Here is a 23,630-nt window from a genome sequence, read left to right as displayed (position 1 = left end):
AAGGGCATAGAAAGTTTGTCAAGTTTTATGTTCTACTGGGTTCAATAATTTTCGAAGATGAAGTTGTTATTTTCTCATTTCTGTTAGATAACGTCGTTACTAGTAAAAATGTCTTGGCTGAATCAAGCAGAAAAGGATTTTATGCTTAACAATACAACCGTGAGCATAATAATTTTGGGAAGCATAACATAATTTAATTTCATGAGTATAATGAATTTGAGGGGAAAAAGAGTCCAATTCATCGCATCGATTAAAAATGAAAATATAGATTTGCCATTGATGATCAGGATCATGCATATTATGCATGATATTTCTTGTGGTGATACAATTGTAAACAAAGTTGGCATTTATGATGAGTTTATCAATGTGAAGACTAAGTTATCTTGTACATCTAAACCTGAGCAAGGTTTAAATTTATTTAGTGATCATTATTGAAGAATACATTTTAAAGGATTTCGTGGAAGAATATATTTCCAAGATAGATAACTTGATTCACAAAATGGTATAACGTTAGCATATATTAGGCGTTAGAATTAAATTAGCATAGGCATATGAAACAAGCTTTCACAAGTTAACTCTAGATTTCCAATATATATTTTATTTTTCTTTTAAGAATTATTTGCATGAAAACCTAAACTTTCAATGAGAAATACATCAGTGTGCATAGAGCTATAGAAGGTTTTATTTTCCTCTTTCAATGCTCACCTGCGAATTTACTCTGCTTTGCATGTTTTCATGCTCATTTGAGATTTATGCTTGGACGTACACTCTCATTTGGGAAGTTATGCATGGACGTGGGATATGGAAAGTCATTTTGGGTGATTTTTTTATGAAAAAAACTCCTATAAATAACCATCTAGCCAAGGCTTCTAAGCACCAATCAATTCCTTCAAGCATTTCCACAGAGTGTTGAAAATTTGTTCCATCTAAGTGAGATATTGAATGCTTAGAAGACCCTTAGCGTTTTAGTTTTCTGTGCAACCAAATTCAGAGTGCTCGATGGTGATTCATGATGGTCAACAATGGTTTGACTTATTTGACGGTGATATAACAACATCCTGAATTTCATCATACGGTGTAGACAATAACTGTAGATATTTATAAACGATATGTTTTTTTTTTTTTGCGTTTGTGCTCAATATATGCCTACATAAATGGTTTGTTTGTGGAATTTGGCTCTTTGGAAAAAAATAAAAATAATGAAAATTTTAAATTTAAGGTTTGTTCATTAAAACATATTTCAAAAATGATTTATTTAAAATGAATTATATTTTTCATAAAACTTTTATAAATTATTTAATGGTGTTTGGATGATGTTATGTAAACTATTTTTTGTTATTTTATAATTTTTAATAATTATTTATTATAAAAATAAATATAATAAATAATATTATTTATTATTAAAACTTAATATTTTTTAAAATAGTATAATAATTCGTTAAATATTATTTATGCTATTATTATTATTATTATTAAAATATTTTAAAATTTTATAAATAAAAATATTGAGACTAGTATATTTTATTAAAATGATAAATATTATTGATTATATTAGTTACTTATTAAAATAAAAACATTATATTATATCATAAAATTAAAAATTATTAAATATATTTTTAATATTTTAATAATTATTTTTTAAAAATAATACTAAAATATTATATTAATATTAAAGATATATAAAATAATATTATTCATCATTAAAATTTTAATAATATCATTTTAAACATTATAATAATTATGAAATATTATTTATATCAATATAATTATTATTAAAATATTTATACAAATTTATAAATTAAAATAGTAAGATTACTATATTTTATTAAAATAAGAATATTATATTATTAAAAATAATTAATAAAAATATATAAATATTTTAATAGTTAATATATTTGAAATTAATAATAATATAATGCTATATTAATATTTAATATATAAAATAATATTAATTATTTTTAATAATCCAATAATGTTATTTTAAACTATTATAACAATTAATAAATTTTAATTATGTCAATATAATAATTGCTAAATAATTATTTTCAAATTTTTAAAATTAAAATATAATATTTTGTTTTGTTTATGTTATGAGCACATACAATAGTTAATACAAATGTTTTGAAAAATAATGGATATATAAATATCTTTTTTTCCTTAATACATTAAATTAATTTTTACAATTTTTCTCAAAATAATAAAATATACTTGCTCTCTTAAGGGCTTAATTAATGCATCGCAAAATCGACGAGTTAATTTGGTACTTCATTAATAATGAAATGGGGTTAGCTATTTCTTTAAAACTCTGTTATTAATATTGTATATAAGAAAAATTAAAACTAAATGCCGAAATTTTGAAGCAATGATTCTTAATTACAGCTAATCTATACCACTAGGCCTGACCCAAGTTAATTATTATTACAAAATAATTTATAATTTAATATAAAAAATAATACTAAGCTAGACATTTATATGTATGCATGTATGTATGTATGTATATAAAGTATAATTTTAATGAAAGCTCATTGAATGATCTTAGTAATAAAAAAATATTATTTTTCTAAAGGTCTAAAGTTCGAGTAATTACATTTATAAAGTATATGTTTATAATTCATTGTTAATTGCTAAAAATATTTTTAATAAATATTATTTTATAATCATAATTTGAACCTATATATACATATATACCAAAAAAAAATTATTTGATTATAATTTTAGATTTATTACCTATCTTAGTCCTTGCATTGTAAAAAAAAATATTTTGATTATTTTATTATTTTTCAATCATTTTTTATATTTTATTTTAATTTATCTATCATTTTAATTTTTTATCCATTATCATAAAATATTAAATGATATTAACCTAGTTATAGGAGTATTGTCAAGTATCAAAATAATTTGATGTTATTAGAAATTTAAAAATGAATAGAACAATTTTAAAAATCAGAAAAGAAAATAAAGAAATGAAATTTTTAGACTTATTTTTTTTAAATAATATAAAAATAATAAAATTACTAAAAAAACTGAAAATTTTGCAAAAGAATGATATTTTTCCTAATATTTTTATCTTAATTTTTAGGGATTTTATTTTATTTTTTTTATTAGTCTGAGGTGAATATATGGTAGTATATATTCAAATATACTCTCAATCATTAACATTGAACGCTCATATACCTATGCATATGTGGTGTTTGAACTCAAACCTTAAAAAATTAACAATAATTTCTTAATCATTGAGATCACTTAGCTTGTATTTCAATTATACATGTTTTGAGATAAAAATTCATTCAAATATATTTTAAAATATATTAATTAATTCCTATATGGAAAATAAATTATACATAAAATGGGTGACATATCAATCAACTTGTACATTAATTGTTACTAAATTTATTTATGATATTAAATATATTAGATAACCTATTATCTTGTTTTTGGTAAACTACATGTTTAATATATGAACTATTAGTTTTGTACCATTTTGGCCCCCCAAACTTATTTTTTTTCAAAATCAGATCTAATATTTAGTTTAGGTTTCAATTTGATACCCCACCGTTAAAAAATTAACAGAACTACTAACATGTCATTTAAAAAAATCAATGATAATGTGACATTACCTTATGGTAACACGTCAACATCACCGTTAAGTTTTTAACAATATGATCCCAAATTGAAACCTAAATTAAATGTTAAGTATGATTTTGAAAAAAATATAGTTTGAATACTAAAACAGAACAAAAATAATAATTTAGATACTAAACGTGTAGTTTACCCCTGAGGGTGTTTGGTTCATGGAATGTAAGATTATATTTGAGAATAAGATTACTAGAATGTAACATTGCTCTAAGAATATTGTATTACATTGTTTGGCTTATTTAGCAGGAATGTAAGATTATAGTGTTTGGTTGAAGGAATATAAGATAATTTGAGATGCATATTTTATCAAATTATCCCTGTGATATATGTTTTTTTCAACAAGTTAAACATTAATATTAAATTATAAATATTTAAATAAAAATTCTTAGAAATATTTTAATTGTTACACTATCTAACTTTTGAAAAAAAATACATTTAGTATATAATTAATACAATTAGTTAATTTTCATAAGTATTATATTTATTTATATAAAATATAATACAATATGAAAAAATAATATTATAATATCGAGTGGACAAATATATTATTTTTCAATGTATAAGATCTATTTTTCTATAACTCAAAATTAAATATTATTTCAACAAATTTATTAATATTTCACTAAATAAAACTTTTTTGTATATTATTATTATTATTATTATTATGTTTATGTTTATAATTTTGAGTAAAACACAAATAACAGAATTGAGAAGAATCCATATTAAAATAATTTATTATTTCAGTGTATTCATGTTCAAAGTGGTGAGAATTGTGTAATACATAAGAATTTAGAGATAATGATATTCGCACTATTTTAACTAAAAATTGGTACTATTGGTAATAAGTTATTATTTGATAATGATTTTTTCGTGAGCCAAAGTGAAAATGTAATTCCAAAAAAATTATTTCGAATATTATTATAAACAAATAGTGCAAACATTATAGTGCTAAGAAAAAGATGACTTCATGACGACATAATAAAATCAACCTATTTACACTCCCACCACTAAAAATAAAAATAAATAAAATATATCAATATCAATCAATGACCCACTAGTCACCATGGGATAATATAAAACGAAACCTTACATTTTTGACCTTCTTCCCCACTAGATTTACCCAAATTTTTTACATCAAATTAAAACTAAAAATCAAATGATAAAAAATCTAAGGAAAATGATAGTGAAAACGCTTAATGATGAATTGTTATTTATTTAAGTTTTTGTGTTAGTTTGATTATTTTGAATGTAAATTATTTAAAGGAATTATTCTATAATAAAATATAAGAATATACTTATTATTCAATGGAGAAATTTTATTTCTTTTAATACTTTTGTACTCTTTAAAAATTATTTTAAATAACATATCAAACATGTTTTATATTTTAAATTTAATATTTAAATTTTAACCCCTAATTTTTAATCTATTAAAAATATCTTATAAAAATAATTTACCTCTTTATCTAAAATTATTTTTTTGATAAAAATATTATTTGAATTAAAATATTTTCATCTTATCTATAAACATATATAAAAGTAGAATACATGATGACACACACAATAAATATACTTAGGGATACTCCATAAACTTTATAACTCACACAATATTATTGATACGAACCAAGATAAAAATACAAATACTAACTTCGGCTAGTTGAAAAACACAAAGTAATATAACTTTGCTAAGCTTCACTCTGTCTCTTGTTTTTCTTCTTACATACATTGCATACAAACTAAGAGCTAAAACACACATACATATAGTAGTAAACCGTCTCATTTGCTTCATTAATTGACGCCAAACATTGCTTGCCATAATGGAGTTTTTTAGTTGCAATTACCTTATTGGCTTCTTATCAGTTAAGCAATTCATTATGTAACACCCAACTCATATCCGAACCGGATACGAACCCTGCGTCACATTGACATTACAAATCATTTAACTTGTACAAAATAATCAAAAATTTGAAACTTATATTAAATAAACTGAATAATTTACATAAATATAATAAAAAAATGTTTACAAAATTGATTAGAGCCTGTTTGATTTAAACTTTCCCTTACATGCCAACAAAAATATTTCATATAACAAAAGAACCTACTATATATATATTGCTTCTGATCTGATCCTGGTAAAGATATGCAGTCCCAACTTCTTATCCTTGCTCCTCAGGCTTCTTCGATCCTACGTGTGAAGCACTCACACGCTAAGTCACAGACTTAGTGAGGCATATATACATAAATGAACTAATGAAACATGCAGTAACATACTTTCATAACATACAGTTATATACATTCATAACATACCTTAATCATCATATCTCACACAAACAAAAAAAACATATGATCATGCATTTAACAAAATAATAACATGTCACCTCATAAAAATGTTAATTCTTTTTATATCTTTTATTAGCCCATGATACATTACTGAGAATTAAATATATGTGAGTGCATTGAGGTTGTGCACAAATGTTGCCACCACAGCTCGTATAAAATGCACCAAAGTGTCGCGTAGAAAATGCACCAAAGTGCCACATAGAATGTCCCGAATGACCACATAGATGTCCCGAAAGACCGCATAGAATTGTCCCAAAGGACCGCGTAGAACCCTCGACTCTTGACATGCCAATTATACCCTCAGCTCTCATATCACATACTATGGGCTTTACCATTTATATATTTCACATGTTCACAAAGTCACATAGCTCATAATCACATAACTTATAGCATTTCACATGTAATCACATAGGTCATATCGCATAGCATATATCACATGTGCATATAATCACATATAACATATCATATAGTTATATTTTGTTCTGTTATGTTCACATAGATCATGTAGCATATATAATAACATATAAACACATATCACTTATTTCAATATCACATAGCTTATATCATATTATCATGTTATCATATAGGTCAATGCTACTTAGTTTATCTCACTTTTTAACTTAATCACATAAACCAATTTTACCAGTTTATGTAGATTATCACTCAGTTATGTATTTACATAGCTTATAATCATATATCCTATATCACATTTTCAGGTATTCACCTAATTCATTATCAAATATCTTATGTCACAAGTTCACCTAATCACCTAGATTATATCACATAACAGAAAATATAACAATACATTTTCATATACTAAAAGCTACAAACTATAATCATATTCATACACACATAGAAAACATATTAACCACATACTATTATTCATGCAATCAGATTATTGGAAATAAACTCATCGCAAGTCTTATTTCCCATATCACTATATATTACAAGTATATGGACTCACCTTAGCCTCACTTAGTACACTCAACTCTTATAACTCTTTGTCTCTCTCTTGTCCAATCTTACTTCGTCGATTTGTCTAGAATTTGCTTTCACTCGATATATACAAAACATTTAATCCATATAAATATCAGAATTTGAATCACTACTAATCAATCATCAAAACTTAAGCTTAAAAAGACACTTGACTCATAATTTCCATATGAATAGTATCGATACCCAAGGTACAATACTGATACTTCCTTACTGTGGTATCGATACTATACATCAGTATCGATATCCATTCTCGGTTATGGAATTTTATCTAAAAATGGTACCGATACTTACCTATTGGTATCGATACCCCCAGTACCGATACTACTAATTCAGTATCGATAGTCCTTGAAGAATTTCTTAACTTTAGCTTATGGTATCGATACTGTTTATACAATATCGATACCTTAACACAAATATTGTCTATTTTTACTTTGAAGTATTGGTACTGTTCATCCAGTACCGATCAACGATCGGAGATGAATTTAAGATTTTCTTGGCGGTAGTGCTAAAAAAAGTCGAGACTTTGAATCAAAATTCACGTTGTTTGGCAGCGTTTCGCTATAATTGGTTTACTGGGTTTTGATTACGGATCGAAGATGAACACGACAGTGGTTTTAATTTTACGATTGGAGCTCGGACGGCGTCGTAATTGAGCTTGAATGAAGGTGTACGGTAGAGCAAAGTTTAAGCAAAATCATTTGTGTTTTCTGATTTGAAATCAGAAACACGCTTATAACACTAAAGTTGTCGACAGTTTTAGGGTAAATTCAGGGCTTGGTCCCTCAATTTCCTTTACTTCTAAATTAGCCTATAAGTTTTCATAAATTTTATTTTAGTCACCAAATTTCACCAAATTACTTAATTAATAATTTTTTTTTTTCAAAATTTTCAGGTTGTTACAATTCTCCCCCTCTACAAGAAATTTCGTCCTCAAAATTTACCTTATGAGAAAAGTTAAGGAAACTGAGTCTTCATAGACTACAATGTCTCCCAAGTAGCTTCAGAGTGGCCTCGGTTACTCTATTGAACTTTTACTATTGGAATACGCCTATTTCGAAGAACTCTCTCATCTTTTTCTAAGTTGTGTACGAGCTCCTCCTCATATGACAAATCTGGTCCCAGCTCTACCTCTTCAACCTGAATGATGTGACCGGGATCTGGACAATATCGCCTCAACATTGATACATAAAAGACATCATGAATACGATTGAGCTCATGAGGCAACTCAAGCTGATATGCAACAGGTCCTACCCTCTTTAAAATACGAAATAGTCCAATAAATCTTGGACTCAATTTACCCTTACGCCCGAATCTCAATACTTTCTTCCAGGGTGATACTTTTAAAAAGACATGATCTCCAACTTCAAACTGAATATCTTTCCTCCTTTGATCTGCATAAGACTTCTGTCTATCAAATGCCTCTTTCAGACGGTCACGAATCAACCTGACTGTATCCTCCGTCTCGCGTACTAACTCAGGTCCCAAAGTCTTCTTTTCACGCAACTCAGTCCAACATATCGGAGTGACATTTACGCCCATAGAGTGCTTCGTAGGGTGCCATACGAATGCTGGTCTGATAACTATTATTGTAAGCAAATTCAGCCAATGGCAAAAAGTTCTCCCAGCTACCATGAAAATCAATTACGCAACCCCGCAACATATCCTCCAGAATCTGAATCACTCTCTCAGATTGACCATCAGTTTGTGGGTGAAAAGGATGTACTATAATCCAATCTTATTCCCAAAGCTGTATATAGCGCCTTCCAAAATCTCGAAGTAAATCTCGGATCTCGATCAGAAATAATAGACAATGGAACACCATGAAATCTGACAATCTCTGAAATATACAATCTCGCTAGCTTGTCCAAAGTATAATTTACCCGTACAGAAATGAAGTGAGCTGACTTTGTAAGTCTGTCAACCATCACCCAAATTGAATCCTTTTACAAAGGAGTCATAGGTAAGCCAGTAACAAAATCCATAGTAATACGCTCCCATTTCCATTCAGGAATCTTGATAGGCTGTAACAAACCTGATGGATGTTGATGCTCTGCTTTAACTTGTCGACAAGTCAAACACCTAGCCACAAAATCCTTGATATCCTTCTTCATGTCGACCCAATGATACCTCTCTCTCAAATTCTTGTACATCTTATCTCCACCGGGGTGCATAGCTTATGGACTATTGTGAGCCTCATTAAGAATAATCTGCCTCAACTCAAAATCATCAGGCACACAATATCAACCCTTAAAGCATAAAACTTCATCCTAATCAAGGGCGTAATCTGAGCTTGTCCCCTGCTCTATTTGCTCAAAGATGGATAGCAAGGAGCTATCAAGGGATTATTTAGCCTTAATCTCATCAACCAAAGTCGGTTTAACTTGCAATTCTGCTAACAGAGTGCCATCGTCATATAAATTCATTTTGGCCATTAAAGACCTTAACTCCGATACCGCCTTTCGACTCAAAGCATCTGCCACAATGTTAGCTTTACCAGGGTGATAATCAATCACACAATCATAATCCTTTAGAAGCTCTAGCCAGCGCCGTTGTCTCAAATTAAGCTCCTTCTGGGTCAGAAGATACTCTAAGCTCTTATGATCAGTGAAAATGTAACACTTCTCTCCATAAATATAGTGTCTCCAAATCTTCAAGGCAAAAATCACTGCTGCTAACTCCAAATCATGAGTAGGATAATTACACTCATGCGGTCGCAGTTGACGGGACGCATAAGCCACCACCTTACCTTCCTGCATTAGAACACAGCCAAGTCCTGAGTGTGAAGCATCACTATACACTATAAAATCCTTCCCATACTCTGGCTGAATCAACACTGGTGCTTGAGTCAACACCGCCTTTAATTTCTCAAAGCTCTCCTGTTGTGCCTCACCCCAGTCAAATGACATGTTCTTCCTTAACAACTTTGTCAAAGGAGCAGCAATGATCGAGAAGCCCTCGACAAAACGTCGATAATATCCAGCCAAGCCCAAGAAACTGTGGATCTCAGAGATGTTCTTGGGTTGTTTCTAATTCACAATAGTCTCGATCTTGCTTGGATCGACCTGAATACCTCGCGCAAAAATAATGTGCCCCAAAAAGGACACTTCTTGAAGCCAAAACTCACACTTGCTTAGTTTGGCATATAGACGATACTCTCTCAAGGTTCGTAGAACGATCTTTAAATGCTCATCATGCTCTGTTTCCGTCCGAGAATAAACTAGAATATCATCAATAAAGACAACCACAAATTGATCCAAATATGGCTGGAACACACGATTCATCAAATCCATGAAAATTGCGGGAGCGTTCGTCAAACCAAAAGGCATTACTAAGAATTCATAATGACCATATCTAGTGCGAATGTCTGTTTTTGCAACATCGGACCCCTTAACTTTTAATTGATAATACCCCGAACGAAGATTAATCTTAGAGAATACAGTAGCTCCTCGCAACTGATCAAATAAGTCGTCAATCTTGGGTAATGGGTACTTATTCTTGACCGTCATCTTGTTTAACTTCCGATAGTCAATACATAGCCTTAGCGACCCATCCTTCTTTTTCACAAACAGAACTGGAGCTCCCAGGGTGATGTACTATGCCGAATAAATCCTCGATCGAATAATTCTTGCAATTGGACCTTCAATTCCTTAAGTTCCTTTAGAGCCATGCGATAAGGTGCCATAGAAATAGGTGAAGATCCCGGATAAGTCTCAATCTCAAACTCTACCTCTCTATCAGGAGGTAACCCAGGCAACTCCTCCGGAAAAACATCAGGAAACTCGCTAACTGTACGAATCTATTCTATCGTGGACAAGGAACTTTTAGTGTTCAAAATACAGGCAATGAAAGTCCCATATCTCTTCCTGATCATACAATCAATTTCTATAGCTGAAACAATATTGGAGAGATAGCCACGCCGTTCTCCAATTAACACACAACAGTCCGACCATCTGAAGTCTTCAAAGTAGCTCGCTTGTATTCGTAATCCAGATTTACCTTGTGTTTATTCAACCAATCCATCCCAAGAATTAGATCGAACTCCTCTAAAGGAAGTTCCATAAGATCAGGGAGAAAAATTTCTCCCTGAACCTCCAGAGGATAACGCCGAAATACTTTATTCACTAATATTGTCTGTCCTACTGGACTCGTAACCGTAATAGTATTATCAGTGTTCTCGATCAGAATCTGAAGGCTTTGAGATATTGAGCTCGATACATAGGAGTGGGTGTAGCCATTATCCAGTAATGCAAAGTATGGAATAGAATAAATAGTAAATGTACCTGCAATAACCTCAGGCTCATCTCTGTCATCCCGACGTCTAGTGGCGTAAACCAAAGCTGACTGTCTAGCCTCAGAAACTGTTAGCCCTCTATTCTGCTGAGGTCGGGCTCTACTGTCTGTCCTGGACGCTGAACCACAAGCCTTTACTTGGCTACGATCTCTAATTGGAGTATGTACTGTAGTCTATGAACGCACAGGAGTTTGGGTAGCGGTCCGCTCAGACGAAGCTAGCTGAGGACAATCCCTCCGAAAATGACCACTAGATCCACAATGAAAACATGCTCCGATCTTCCTATAACACTCTCCCGTGTGCCGTTTACCATAAAAGTTACAATGAGGCACTTGAAACGTAACCGAAGAACCACCTCTACTAACAGCTGAAGGTGATGATGTTGCAGGCCTGAAGCGTGTATTGCTCCTCTGAGGGGCTGAAGTACATGTCCTCTTACCGAACTGTGCGGATGATTTTAGTAGGGCCAACGGATTTCCTAGATCGCTCCTGATCAACACGCTCTCTACCAGAAGCTAAAGCCTCCATCTCCTCAGCATCCTTGGCTCTGCTCACCAGCACATCAAAAATCTCATCTTGAAGGGCTATCACCTGCCTACGTAGCTCATATCTGAGTCCGAGGGCAAATTTACGACATCGATTTCTCTCGGTAGGCACCAGACTGATTCCATACTTTAACAATTTTAAGAACTCTATCTCATACTCTAAAACAGTCATATCACCCTGAACCAAGTCCTGAAACTATTGTCGTCTCTGGACTAAGTAACGCTCCCCTAGGAATCGGCTCTGAAAGCGCTCCTTAAAGAAATCCCAACTAATCCATGCGTATTTTTATATCTTGAAGCTAATCTTCTGCTTCAGTAGGAATTCCTCCAAGCTGTCCTCCAAAAGTCCTGACCCCATTGGCGATCAGAGTTTGAGAAATAAGCACCTTGGATCCAGCACCAGTAGCTCTGACCGCTCCTTGAATCAACTGTAAAAATTGTCTACCAAAATTCTCATCAAATGCAACTCTGGTAGAATCATCTCACTATCGGTTGCCCCCTGATCGGTGTAGTCATGCCAATCCAGCAGTAGGAGGTAAATTTGTCGGGGTCTAGGAGCAGAATCACTTGTCGGAGGTGGGGAATTACTCAAATCTCTGACCGCTCCTTGAATCAACTGTAAAAATTGTCTACCAAAATTCTCATCAAATGCAACTCTGGTAGAATCAGGCTCACTATCGGTTGCTCCCCTGATCGGTGTAGTCATGCCAATCCCAGCAGTAGGAGGTAAATTTGTCGGGGTCTAGGAGCAGAATCACTTGTCGGAGGTGGGGAATCTACTCAAATCTCATCGATCGGGTCTGTAAATCTAGCCACTCGACCTCGTCCTCGGCTAGTTCGACGTCCACGTCTAGCACTCATTTTGGTAGATCTCTATTTTACTACAGAAGATAAAACTTAGGGTTAGATAAGCACTTGGAGTCTCAAAACACAATTAAAATTGTAAAAAATTTGAGACATGGCCTTAGCAACAGGTTTTGTAAAATATTTCAAAACCGTATTTTCAATTTGGACTCATACACAGTTCGAGGTTTAAAAACCAAAAGCTCTGATACCAATTAAATGTAACCCCCTAGACCTGGTCTATGTGTTTCAACTAAGTCTAGTGAATCACATTCATGATTCTTAAAGATATTGTTCCGAAACCATTATTCAATCATGGTAAAATCACATTATAAATGAAGTTTATGAAATTATAATAATTTATACTATAAAAATACAACTCATAATTATAATGAAGAAAAAAATTAATTTAAACATGTCTTAAAAATCCAAATTTACGATAAACCAAATATAAATAGCAAAGGAGTAATCATTATAAAATCAAATACTTTAAAATAAGGCACATGTTACCAAAATAGTGTCAACTTAAAAGATAAAACATTACAATACGATATACTTCAAGAGATATGTTGATCCTCCAAGTGCTCAATCAGGTGAATCTAACCAACAGTATCTGAAAGGGGAAAACATTTTCGAAAAGTGAGCTAGGCTCAGTGTGTCCCAACATTACTATAAAATCATAATAGGTACACTAAACAAATCATAGTCCAGTAAATCTCATAAAATTATACTGCAGTAAATCTCATAAAAGAGTTATCCTAAGGGAACATCTTAGGGCCTGAGAGCCTACCCAAGATAGATCTCAGGGCCGTAGGGCCTACCTAAGAACACATCTTAGGGCTGCAGGGCCTATCCGAGAATGATCTCAGGGCCGCAGAGCCTACCTAAGAGTCACATTAGGTCCGTAAAATTTTCCAACTTGATCAGAGCTATACTTTATAAATTCGTATTCCAAAAATTCAATTGCACCGTGACATAAATTCCATAAATCCATAAACATGGTAATCATATACCATTTCAAAACAAAATCAGATAGCGGTCATAATCCATAAACCATCACATTAAATCGGTGCATCAATAAAACAGTAACCAAAGAATTCAGTGTACAACATATTAAAACAAATAAAACAGTTTAGTAATAAATAGGGAACACACCTCGATAATAGGTTCAAGTAGTAGATATACTGATTGCTGGTCTCACCACGCTCTGCTACAGTTTTCGAACCTAATTTATAATAACATTATATTACTAATGGGTAACATAATTAATCTCTAAAATCATAAAATTTACGGGTCTTATGGGTGAATACTGGCACACGTGGTTTAAGTGATATAGAAGAGCTAGGTCGAACTGTCGAACGATCCGGAGAATCTCTTGTACATTCAAACAATAATAATTTATCAACCCCAAGTCTTACTTAATTGATTAAAGCTAAAATTCTTAAGTATATAAGCATTTTCCGGGTTTTACAATCAATTTGAAGGATTTCGAGTCTGAATTTAACCAAACAAATTGCGAAATCAGAATCAAGACGTCGAAAAACATAAAGTATGACTTTTCAAAAATTCAAATTCTTGGTCAAAATCAAAGTCAACGGGTTTGACTGATGATTTGGAGGTCTTCGGGTTCGAATTTGGTGAAACGGACTTCGGAAACAGATTCGGCACGTCAAACAATAGTAGAATAGCTATACTCGAACAAAATCAAAGTTCGTTTAATGGCCGTTTAAAGTCTGTCAAAGTTATGGGGTTCAATAGTCCACATTCAAAAATTTCCAAAATGTCACTTTTTTTTAAAATAATTCCCAGAATGTCACATTTTTCAAAATAATTCCCAAAATGTCACTTTTTTAAAAAAAATCCCAAAATGTCACATTTTTAAAATAATTTCCAAAATGTCACATTTTTCAAATTAATTCCCAAAATGTCAACGGGTCGGGTCGGTCAACGGGTCGAGTCAGTCAACGGGTTGGGTCAGACCGGTCAACCCAGTTCAGACCGGTCAACCCAGTCACAACATCACCCGCCGTTCGCATCTTTCCGGCGCGTGGGGGCGCGTGAGACCTCCTCCGGTCTCCAAAAATTCCTGCAAAAGTTTCCAAAAATTATTTTAAGTGATTTTGAGTCACTTACCAACCTTGGTTCAAATTTTTGAAAGTTGAAGAGCTTGATTTCAACTCGGCCGAATTTTTGACTGCTCCACCTCCGACACGCGTCGCCGCCTACGGAGACAAGGACGACAACGTCGGACTCGGAACGACACCAGGAACACGATGGTGTGGAAGGTGTCGAAAACCGATCAACGATCGGAGATGAATTTAAGATTTTCTCGGCGGTTGTGCTAAAAAAATGTTGAGACTTTGACTCGAAATTCACGTCGTTTGGCAGCGTTTCGCTATAATTGGTTTACTGCATTTTGATCACGGGTCGAAGATGAACACGAAGGTGATTTTAATTTTATGATTGGAGCTCGGACGGCGTCGGAATTGAGCTTGAAGGAAGGTGTACGGGAGAGCAAAGTTTAAACAAAATCATTTGTGTTTTCTGATTTGAAATCAGAAAACACGCTTATAACACTAAAGCTGTCAACAGTTTTAGGGTAAATTCAGGGCTTGGTCCCTCAATTTCCTTTACTTCTAAATTGACCTATAAGTTTTCATAAATTTTATTTTAGTCACCAAATTTCACCAAATTACTTAATTAATATTTTTTTTCAAAATTTTCAGGTTGTTACAATGTAAGCTTTATTTCCTTCATCATAGTAGATAAAAATACATTTTTATCCTCCATCATCAAGTTTTTTTCTTGTTTGCTAAGGAACGTGGGAATATGTGATGCATCCAAATATCTGGAGTTGTATAACTTCTCGTTTCTGACCGCTCCATCTTTCATTTGGCATCATATACTTCACACTTTTTGTTGGACATCAGTTTAACAAGTAAGATGCACATCGGACTGCTTCATGCCACAAAGTTCTGGTAAGTGCTTACCTTTTATCATGCTCCTCACCATGTATCTTATTGTCAGTTGATGAATGATTCCATGCTTTTTGTTGAAGTCTTTAAATAAATTTGATGTATACTCGCATCTTCTATCTGATTTGAGTATTTTCAATGCTTTTGATTTTTCTTTCAAAATATAGATATAACTTTTTCTACTCAAATCATTAATAAAAGTTAGGTAGTACCTATTACCTCCAAGCGATGGTATGTCGAAAAGACAAACTATATATATGTGCACAATCACCAATTGCCTTCAAGCTCACCAAGATTTCTCAACTTCAAAGCTTTTTCGGTGTTGTTTACCTTTTATGAAAGTCTCACATAATTGATCTATAGGGTTTATCTTTGGCAATCCATTCACCATATTTGCCTTCGATAATAGCTTCAGGCCCGAAAATCCAAAATGTCTATATCATAGATGCCACAACTAGTCTTCATGCACTTGACTTCTCCTGACTCAATGTCAATTGTAAAGAGACGATTTTGAGTCATCAACTTTGGCAATTGATTCTCCATCTTTATTTTTTATGGTAAGAGAGCGATTCTTCATCTCCACTTTATATCATTTTCCAAGAGTTGACCAATCCTGATGATGTTGATTATAATACATATCTAAGATGTATTTCTTTTCTCCATTCTTTTGTGCTATCATGACTTCTATTTCACCTTTGACTTTGACTTGTGAGTCATCTCCAAAAATTACTCGTCTATGGATTGTTTCATCTAACTTCACGAACAACTCCTTACTCAGTGTCTTAATCTTATATAACTATAAATAATTTTTAAAAAAATATAAAAAATAATCTTTCTTCAATAACTCTTTGGTCAGTGTCTTAATCTTATATGTATCAAACTTAAGATTTCTCATTGACTGATGCGTAACAAATCAATTGATATCACTTTTACCGTTAGTCTTGACATTCTAACATCATTGAAAATATGTTGAGAGTGACTTTCAACATGTCATTAAATAAATCAAGTAAGTTTGGTTTATTTAATGAAAGTTTGATTTTATTTTTTTTCATTTAATTTAGATAGAGACCAAATTTTTTTGATGAAATAAAGATATAAGCTAACACTTAATGTTCTACTGTCAAATTACAAGCAAGTGAATCTTGTTGTAGCAAATTAAGCACTTCCAGCGGTGGAGTGTAGAAGATCCTATGAGCATCACCTCTTTGTTGTAGCTAACCTTGCTAAATTATCGGCCACCTTATTCGCATCCCGGTGTATTTGCCTCAAAATAATCGTCCATTCCTGCTTTAATAATTCACTAACCTGGTCAAGCAGCGTAAAAATCGATCTTCTATTAGTGTTTCCCTTAAGCACATCCGAATGGCCTCCAAGCTATCCGCTTCAACCATGATTTTTCTTTCACCAAGATTCCACACATGTGAGAGACCTTCATGTATTCCCCATAACTCCGCTTTAACGATAGAGCATATTCCTAGTACTTTAGAGAATCCAAGAATCCATCCACCGTTCGAAGATCAAATAACGCCCCCACATGTAGCAAAACCATTTCCTATTTTACGGGATCCATCAGTATTAACCTTGCATCAATTAGTAGGAGGCAGAGACCAATGAAAAGACACACTAATCCTTCGATGAGAAGACGGATTCACTTGCAACGATAATTCGATTGCTCGAATAGCTTCGAAACGAAGACGCATACCTTGTACTAATACAGACTCCTGTTCAATGTAATCCGGATAAAACATTCTCCTATTGTGATTCTTCCAAATCATCCAAAGTATCGAACCAAATAGTAAGTCCCAGTCACATTCATCCCGTGCATATACTCTCGAATTACCGATATTAATATGCAACCAGTCCCTGGACAAAAACTCATCTTATTTTTCAGTTTTAATTAACGTTGTCCAAACAACCATGGTCACATGACATGTTCGAAAAAGATGATATATTGTTTCCCCCGACTGCCCGCAAACTCCACAACAGTTGCTTGCTGCTAAGTGCCATCTGACTCGTTCCTAATTGGTTAATAATCGCTCATTAGCTACTAACCACAAGAAAATTTTAATCTGTTGCAACCCTCGATATTTCAAAGTCACTTCCCAAACTTTATATGGATTAGTATCCGGAGTTACATGTCTCATGTCGTACGCTGATTTAACTGAAAAACATCAATCAATGGTCCACTTCCAACCCAGCGCATCATTCATATCATGGCGGCATTATTGTTGCAAGTCGCTGTTTAATACTACTCGGTGCTAAATTAATTATTAGCTCCCATCACCATTGTCCATTGGTATCAACCATAAAATTCACTGTCCTCCTTGGTAAAGTATCTCGCTCTAATTGATTAGTTACAAGTGTGTTTAAAGGCCCCACATCGCTAAGTCAAGAATCCCCCAAAAGTCCACATTACGCCCGTTACCAATGTTCCAAACCAAACTCTGCCGCACCTCACTCCACACATGAGAGATTCATTTCCAAACATGCGAACTTCTCTTGATGTCAATTGATTCGGGTAAGTCATTCCTCTACTTATACTTGGATCGCAACACTTTAATCCACAACTGATCGGAATTGACTGCCAATTTAAATGATATTTTCATAAGAAAGACACCATTTTGATCGACTAATTTCTTCATGCCAAGACCACCTTTTCTTGTCGACTTGAAAACCGACCAATGTGATAGTCGATAGTACTGCATTAGCCAATGTAATCCTCCCAGCCAAAGATAAAGATTTAGTCTTCCATCATTGAGTTTATCTCGAACTCTCGAAACTATGTAACTAAACGAAGTTCTCATAATCCGAGAGTGAAGAATAGGTACTCCGAGATACTTCCCCAAGTTTTGAACTTACTGGAATCTGAATAAAGAGCTAATTGAATTCTTCAAACCCAAATCCACATTCTTAGAATAAAAAATAGTAGTTTTTTGCATGTTGATTTTCTGACCCAAGAACTTGCACAAGAGATCTAAAGTACTCCGAATTACAGAACATTGCTCAATTGACGCATTAGTAAAAAGTATCAAGTCATCCGCAAAAAATAGATGAGAAAGATCAGGGCCACAACACAGACGGATCGGTTTCCACTACCCATTTTTTTACAACTATAGAGATTGCATGGGCCAACATCTTCAGGCACATCACGAACAGATAAGGCGATAAAAGATCACCCTGGAGCAACCTCCTATTTGGCTTAAAGGATTCAAATATAGCACCATTCCAAAGTACCTACGTCGAGACTGAAGTTACACTTCTCATTATAAGTCTCCTAAGCTTCTCTGGAATATGCAACTCTCTTAACGTGTCGTCAATAAATGACCACTTAAGACGATCATAGGCTTTCTCAAGATTGATTTTTATTGCCAAAAAGCCGAACTTCCCATTATTCAATAGCATGGAGTGAATTATCTCTTGCGCTACAATGATATTATCCATGATCGACCATTCAGGAACAAAGCTTGTTTGATTTTCTGATATCCAGTGTTTCATCAAATATTTTAGCCGGTTCACAATTATCTTCGTAACAAGTTTGTATAACACAAAGTTCAAACTAATTGGTCAAAAATGACTGAAAATTTTTGGTACTTTAACTTTGGGGATTAGTATCAGGATTGTTCGATTGATTTCTTTATCGAAAGCTCCTCCTGCAAAAATATGATGAATCAATTGGCATACGCTGGAGCTCACCGTATTCTAATTCCGCTGAAAGAAAAAACATGTAGTCCATCCACTCTAGGAGCTTTTAACGGACTCATACTAAATAAGACTTCACGGATTTCTTCGTTAAATAGCGGTCGTATGTTCAATTCAGAATTAGAGAGAACATGAAAGCATCCCTGAAACGGATACCCATTACCATCTTCATTACTATTAGTGAATAATTTATTGTAGAAATTAACTGCCATTGAGCAAAGAGTTTCTTGATCAGACACCCAGTTACCATTCAAGTCCTTAAGAGCCCTCACATGATTACGCCTGCGCCTCATCATCGTACAAGCGTGGAAATATTTAGTGTTTTTGTCACCATGAAGAACCCATTGAGTTCTCGATTTTTATAACCACAAACTTTCCTCTTGTTGGAGAACCTGTTCAAGTTCATAATTCAGCATGTGTTGCAAATCCACCAAACGTTATGAATATCGAGTAATAAACGCTCTATCTATACCCCGTAATCGTGCCAATAGTTCGTGTTTTCTCCTCCCTATATGCCCAAACACCTTTAAATTCCAATCACTAGCTTTAATTTGGAAGGAATTCACGTTGGTTAGTGTATCCAAATCATTCCTCCAAACTTCTGATAAAAAGCTCTTGAATTGAGGATGGCTATGCCATGCTACAATAAAGTGAAATGGCCGAGTCTACTGAAAGCTCATGTTACTATGAGGTTTTAGTAAAAGAGGGCAATGGTCCGAACCCACTCTATCAAGATGTAACACCTTCGTACCAGGGAACGATCTAAACATTTACATAGATTACCTCTTCTCCACGTAAATTTAACCCTCGAAAATCAACCTCAAATAAACCCATCTCAAAGATAAAATCAGCGAATAATTGGCTTACCCCTGAACCATGGCTTAAACCACCTTCCCTATCATCTAGCCGTAGGATGGAGTTGAAATCACCCCTATAATCCACGCTTCATTCTCACCTGGCAAAAGATTAATAAGGTGTTTTCAAACAAATTTTCGCTTCTTCACTTTAGGGCTAGCGTAAATAACAGTAAAGACATCCATCTATCTTTATTATACGACCAGCATCTACCATGAATAAACTAGTTTGAGATTGTTGAAATCTCCACGTTTAACCCGTCTTTCCAAAGAATCCAAATACCACCACTAAACCCATGTGCTTCAACTCTAAATAAATTCTGAAATCCCAACGTCCGGATGACTTTATCAGTAGTAACACCACTAATTCGAGTTTCCAGCAATGCCACCAGTTCATGTCGACTCTACTGATAATGTTCCTGTAAATACCGTCTAAAGTCAGGGCTTCCAGTGCCCTAACAATTCCAAAAAAGAAAATTAACCATTAAAATATATAAGTGAGGAAGCCTCGTTACTAAGGAAGGTTCGGGTTAACATTATCCCTTTCGAGAGGAATGTCTTCTTCAGGTACTATAATCACCGACTCCACTATAGGCGGGAATGTTTCATCCTTTTCGTTACCACGTGGAATTGATGAGCCCTCTTTATGCAGCGTAACCTTGTCATGTTTTGTATTGTACTTTGCAGTCTTCAGCCAATCCGTTAACACTGTCGGGGAGAAGATAAAATCTTTGTTCTTCTTCCCTTTGAGTCCTTTGTTATCGTCCCCCACATCTCTTTGAATACCCTTACTATAATTACTCTTTTTAATGATATTATTCCTACTATCATCTGAGATGGTAATCGCTGAATGACTCCCACCAGCTATAACTTGTTGATTTTGCGTGAATTGAGGGGTTGCGCCTTCCTCAATTGCTATCACACTTATATGTTTAAGAGCTCGACTATCCCCAACATCATCTTGTCTGCTTTTATTTGTCCGCCTTCTAGAACCAGCCTCCTTTGGAACACTATCCATTACATCTTTGCCTTTCGCCTGATACTCCATCCGAGGAGCGTAAACCTCACCATTTCTCATATTATTATCTTCCTCTGGTATCTCCGAAATTCCTGCAGTGTTTTCTTCATGCCCATTATTTATCTTATTTAACATAGTAAAGCGAGATCCTCGAGTTTTATCTCTATCTCCTTCAGGGTTCTGGTCAGCTATTTTCTTCGATCTTCTTTTTCGTGTCTTATCTATCATCTATGGTCCAAAACCAGTTTCTTCGCTGCCTAACGATTTGTCTAGCACCGCGCTATGCTCATTTACTAAACCTTCCTGTCTTGTATTCCCTTTAACAGAACCACAATTTTCCTTCGAATGCCCATACACTCCACATTGAAAGCAAATTTGTTGCAAACCTTCATACTCTATTTTTTTCCAGAAGCCATCAATCTTAAGGCATGGGATTAATGGCTTATTTAAATTCATCAATACTGCCAAGAGAGTAAATCGACCTCTCTCCCCCGAGTTTGTGCTATAGTCAATTTTCACAACCTGACCAATAACCATAGCAATACGGCGAAATATCGCTTTAGAATAATATCTATGGGGAAGACTCGGTAATCTCACCCAGACTTTCATTGTGGAGAATGTACGACTCCATGGTTGAACCGTAAGATAGCTCCCGAATATTATCCACGGCTCTTCCATCAAAACATAAATATAATCTTGTTCGCTCTCGAACTCTACTAGAAAATAGTCATTCTCTAAATCAATAAATTGATACTGTCTTTGCAGTTGCCATAGAACTCCAATACGATTCAACAAGGTTTTATAGCCAATGGCACGTCCGAGAAGCCAGACTATCACTGAACGCCGCATGCTATAATCAATTCTATCGTGAACTTGGTCTGCAAATTGAATCACCAGATACATACCATCGTTGTCTACAATACACTCCCATGTAGGACCTCCACCTCGTCCATAGCTTTGAGCGAAACCTTATCTACCGTCATTTTCGAGTTGCCCATTACCACGCTAGCATAGGATTTTTTTTCCTGTTTACCGGCAGCCGTATCAATGGTGTTTGTATTCGACTGAGCCTCCATAACCGCACGATCTTCCTCCATACGATCAACTTTCTTCTTATTACGAACTTTCTTAGTCTCACGTTGATCTTCATCCGGGAAGAGGGAACCCGGTCTTTCCAACTGTAGAGATGCCCAAGACTTCAGGCCCAATGAAATTTCCATCAGAGTTCCTACCTTTCAGAGGGGATGTCGGAGCCACAAAGATAGGCGGCGGCAGATTTCCATTATTCTGTGTGAGAGGATTAGGGGTTATCATAGGATTAGGGGTTAAATAGAGACCAAAATTTTTGAATGATCATTCTGACATAAAAAATTATCATAAATTTCTCCGTACTCAGTTGAAGTATCATTTATACACATATGACTCCTCATATGATAGCAAAAAAGATATCATGATCATGAAGAACTTGTCTAAGATCACAAGTCATAAATTTATCTATGAAGAACATATTTGTAAATGCTTGATCTTATATATTTTTTTAAAATTATTTTTATCATTTTTATAATATCATATTTTCAAATTATATATGTATTGATAATTTCGACATTTCTATAATTTTTAATCAGTTAATCCTTAATATTAAACAAAATAAATTATTATATTATTAACCTCAAATAAAATAATCAATTAAACACTACATATAGGTGACACATGTCACTGTTATAGACTTAAAGTAATTATCCGTTACGTCAATTAAAAATAATGATCAACATGATTAATATTAATGGATCAATTTAATTATTTTTTAATAATAAAACTCAATTAGATAAAATATTTAAGAGTTCAGTTAATTTCTTTTCTATTTTTTCTTTAATATTTTGGGTTTTAGATGGGATAATAACTAGAGGAATGGAAGAGAGCGATTGAAAGGAAATAAACGGGGAAAGTGATGAGAAAAATGAAAATTTAGTATTTGTTCTGTGTTCTTTTATAATGTTATTATCATGATTTGTAAATAGATAAATAATTTTAATTGTAATTTTAATTTAATTAAATAAATTCACACACATCTTATAAATTATACTATTCAAATCTAAATTATGTAAAAAAAACATCACACCCTTTACCTCTAAAATTACTCTTTAAATTTCAATTTAATTTTAAATTATTTAAAAAATCTAAATCTTTATAATTTTTTAAAAAGATAATCAAATATATTATGACATTTTTACTGAAATATCACACGTACACCTAATAATTACTTGTCAGACACCCTTTCTCATAATATTACCGATCTAGCACCTTTTTTGACAAGGCGCGACCGCGTCTTCGCAGGGTTTCGTCCGAGCTGGTGCCACGTCAAGAAAGGCGCGGATGGTTTCTGACACATACGTAAGGCGCTGATCATTATCCGCACCTTCCATTATTGGTACCCGA

At 33.5% G+C, this 23,630-nt stretch overlaps 1 protein-coding gene across 1 annotated transcript; it reads right to left on the bottom strand.

The window, feature by feature from the left end:
- Positions 1-21,422: 21,422 nt before the first annotated feature.
- On the bottom strand, positions 21,423-22,414 carry LOC120209523. The gene is made up of 2 exons (XM_039208513.1): positions 22,228-22,414; positions 21,423-22,072 (listed from the first exon to the last, which is right to left on the bottom strand). The coding sequence occupies exons 1-2, from the start codon at positions 22,412-22,414 to the stop codon at positions 21,423-21,425; spliced, it is 837 nt and encodes a 278-aa protein (XP_039064444.1).
- Between the last annotated feature and the right edge of the window lie 1,216 nt (positions 22,415-23,630).

The sequence above is a fragment of the Hibiscus syriacus genome, unplaced genomic scaffold (genome assembly GCF_006381635.1).
Source record: "Hibiscus syriacus cultivar Baekdansim isolate YM2019G1 unplaced genomic scaffold, ASM638163v2 tig00019093_pilon, whole genome shotgun sequence".
Classification (NCBI taxonomy): Eukaryota; Viridiplantae; Streptophyta; class Magnoliopsida; order Malvales; family Malvaceae; genus Hibiscus; species Hibiscus syriacus.
The sequence above is the reverse complement of the archived record's forward strand: the minus strand, read 5'-3'. Positions and strand labels throughout refer to the sequence as shown.

What these genes read in the sequence shown, in the direction of transcription:
- LOC120209523 (XM_039208513.1), bottom strand. Translation starts at nt 22,414, where the DNA reads ATGGAAATTTCATTGGGCCTGAAGTCTTGGGCATCTCTACAGTTGGAA. An exon ending in CACCATTGATACGGCTGCCG is followed by an intron (nt 22,073 to 22,227) that starts GTAAACAGGAAA and finishes TTCAATTTGCAG; the next exon opens with ACCAAGTTCACGATAGAATT.